The 3,013-nt window shown below is 42.3% G+C and overlaps 1 protein-coding gene across 1 annotated transcript in view; it reads left to right on the top strand.

Annotated features, from left to right (window-relative positions):
• LOC123967439 (DELTA-sagatoxin-Srs1a-like) overlaps positions 1 to 3,013 on the top strand; it is a 16,636-nt gene that overhangs the window by 12,125 nt on the left and 1,498 nt on the right. The window contains exons 3-5 of the mRNA XM_046043535.1: positions 2,078 to 2,142; positions 2,412 to 2,491; positions 2,727 to 3,002. Of these exons, the coding sequence (XP_045899491.1) occupies positions 2,424 to 2,491; positions 2,727 to 3,002 (344 nt within the window). The 5' untranslated portion in view covers positions 2,078 to 2,142; positions 2,412 to 2,423. The remainder of the gene's footprint in view (positions 1 to 2,077; positions 2,143 to 2,411; positions 2,492 to 2,726; positions 3,003 to 3,013) is intronic.

Below are 3,013 nucleotides of genomic sequence, written 5' to 3'. Positions count from 1 at the left end.
ACACACACACACACACACACACACACACACATCACGGCAACGGGCTGTGCGTGTGGAGTAAACGTGCACGAGAGCACGCACAGACGCACACAGCGGGCTTATGTTGAGGGGACAGCAAGGACGGTTGTCACGCATTGTGGCAGTCCAACTGGAGCGCTAACTAAGACCGAGGAGAGCCAACGGCAGCCCCTGGCAAGAGACACCCTCAAAACATATGAACACATAACTGGTGACAGCACACCAGCGAGAGAGAAGTGCCACCTCACCTCTAAGTTGCTTTGGATAAAAGCGTCAGCTAAATGAATAAATGTACCAGAGCTAGCTACTCTTCAGAGTTATGTGGCAGAGGAGTGTTTGTGTGTAAAGGGGGCGTGGAAGACCACCATCATGCTTCAGTGGGGCTTTGGCAGCATTCACAGCAGCATCAACAGAAAAACTTTCTTCTGTTAAAACAGTTTTTAAACACATGTCACTTTTTTTCCACAAGAGGAAACAGACTGATGCTGAAAATGTGCTTTGAAATTTTATATTTGTGATGAATCAAAAAAAAATCTCTTTTCTGGAGCCCAACTGGTGAATTACATGTTTTTACATTTTTTAGCCATCACTGAATATCTGTAACAGTGGAAGCAGTTGTGGAGCAAATACAGACAGAGAGAGAGAGATTGCACATCATAGAAAACACTATTAGCCAGAAATCAGCATTAATGAAAAACTATCATTTATAGTTGGTCCAATTTCAACAGTCACTAATTCATTATATTCAACTTTGGATTTTCTCTGTTGCATCCTTTGAGACGTCAGCGTGGCAAACTGGTAGAAAATATGCGCATTTGATTATTTTAATTCTTTCCATTTGCTGATTTGTTATCATGCAGATGTCTGACCATCTCCGCTGGTCTCATGATGACAGCACGGAGGGATTCAGATCTGTTATTAATACAACACAGATTAACTGTTAATTCTGCAGTGTTTAAACATCAGGTTCTGTGGATCTGACTGGTCACAGAACAAGAGCGCCCTCTACCTGACACTGTGTGTAACTGGCCAAATAAAGCACAGGAGGACTGTGTGCTTTGTTAGATTTAAAGTGTTAGAGATGACTTCTTTTAAAAGGCGAGTCAGATCAATAGTTTTGCCATAAACTTGTGTTACATGTAAAGTCCACAGATGCTCTCAAGTTTAGTTCATATCTGACTTAATTATTTATTTATTTGTATCAAGAATATCAACCACGAGTGATCAAGGACTGTGCAAAGCTTTCTTCTGAAAACTCTTTGGGAGTCTTTCATCCTGTGTCATGTTCTGAGAAAGAAATCACACAACCAGAGAACTTAATCATAGAAATTATCTGTAAAGTTCATTCATTCCTGTCTTTTAAGTTCTCAGGCCTTTGTGTCTTTTAGTGTATTCCTCGTATGCTTCGTGGAGTCCGAGGTCACTTTGTATTTAAATAAACGATGCCGTGTGTTCATAACTGATAAAATAGTTTATATGATTAAGAATGAAGAGTTTTAGTCTCAGTCCTTTTGAAAAGACTGTTTTATTATATTCCAGTCTTCCTGGCCGATGGAAAAACAGGATGCATTCTGAGGGAGTTTCATCTTCACCAGATGTTTTGCTTACGTTGATCAGATTTCCAAGAATATGATTGTGTGGACAGAAATACAACATAGAATAATCACTTCCTTTAAAATAAAGTAAATAAAATAGATTTAAAGTCCTAATAAAATGCCAGGAGTTTATTTACATGTCTTCTGGTTCTCTGTCAGTTATTTTCATGGCTGCCACCAACACTCGGGATGTTCCTTACAAATGTGGCCCCATTTACAAGGGACATTAGCAGGCTTTCCAATGGGATAAGATTTACTGCCCAGAGTCATTGTTACAATACAGAAGTAATCTACCAAACTATGCACTCTCAGAGACTTGATTTCTGTGCTGTTTGGGAGTCTGATAAAAAAAAGCTCCTGTGTAATTGGGAAATCAGGGCGATTTAAGGTCATCAGAGTTCCTCTTTCACTTTGACCAGCGGTAAATATCAGCCAGCAGAGAGCTGATCAGCATCACTTCACAGCTCGGTCCTGGACTCAGTCGGATCACTGACGAAGATCAACAAGAGACTCTGAGGCTCCACAGCAGGTAGGACGTTCTCCTCTCTGAGATGCGGAAGAGGTTTAGGGCCACATATGAATTCTTTTTTGAGTTATGAGATTAAATTTAATCTCAGAACCTCCCTAATCCTCTTCCGCACTGCGAGGCTGTTCAGCAGCACGGAGACTTAAATATCGCTCATTTAACTTCAGGGCTTCTTTTGAGCTTCACAGGTCACTAACTAACTAGTCTGATTGATGCAGTCCACCACGAGCTGGCTGCATCCTGGACTCATGTAATGCTCTGTACCTGTGCAGGTAGAAGACATCATGGGGAACCGCCAGTGCACCGTTGAGATTGAGAATAAGTGCTCTGTGTACACCCTGTGTAACCCGAAGTAAGTCTGCTTTAGTTTCTCTCTGAGTGTCTTTAGTTAAATGTTTCCATGAGAGGACTGAGATCAGCTGCTATCAGCTGCATGCTTCCCTTTTCATAGAGCTAACAGTTTCCCCCTGCTTCCAGTGTTTGTGCTAAGCTAGGCTAAACACATGCTGAATGTGATGTGAAACATGTGACTCGGGGGATTTCTCCCAGTGTGAAAGTCCTGACGTCTCCTCTGTCCGTCTCCTCAGGGTGTTCATTGTCAGTGGAATCTATGAGAAGTCTTTGCCACCGTCTCTCGGCCACTCTGAATCTGGCAGCGGTCGGTTCATCAAGACTGCGAACACAGCGTGTGGAGCAGTTGGCGTCCTCACTTATGATCTGCAGAATGACTCCACGGAGAAATGTGATGGCAAATTGGCCGTCATGTACTCTGTTCCTTATGACTACACCGTGTACTATAACTGGTTTGCAGTGGGAGTCTTTGACGTGAACACAGACTGTGACTACAGTCTTTATCACGAGATGTATTATGGGG

Source organism: Micropterus dolomieu, linkage group LG02 (assembly GCF_021292245.1).
Source record: "Micropterus dolomieu isolate WLL.071019.BEF.003 ecotype Adirondacks linkage group LG02, ASM2129224v1, whole genome shotgun sequence".
NCBI lineage: Eukaryota > Metazoa > Chordata > Actinopteri > Centrarchiformes > Centrarchidae > Micropterus > Micropterus dolomieu.
The sequence above is the reverse complement of the archived record's forward strand: the minus strand, read 5'-3'. Positions and strand labels throughout refer to the sequence as shown.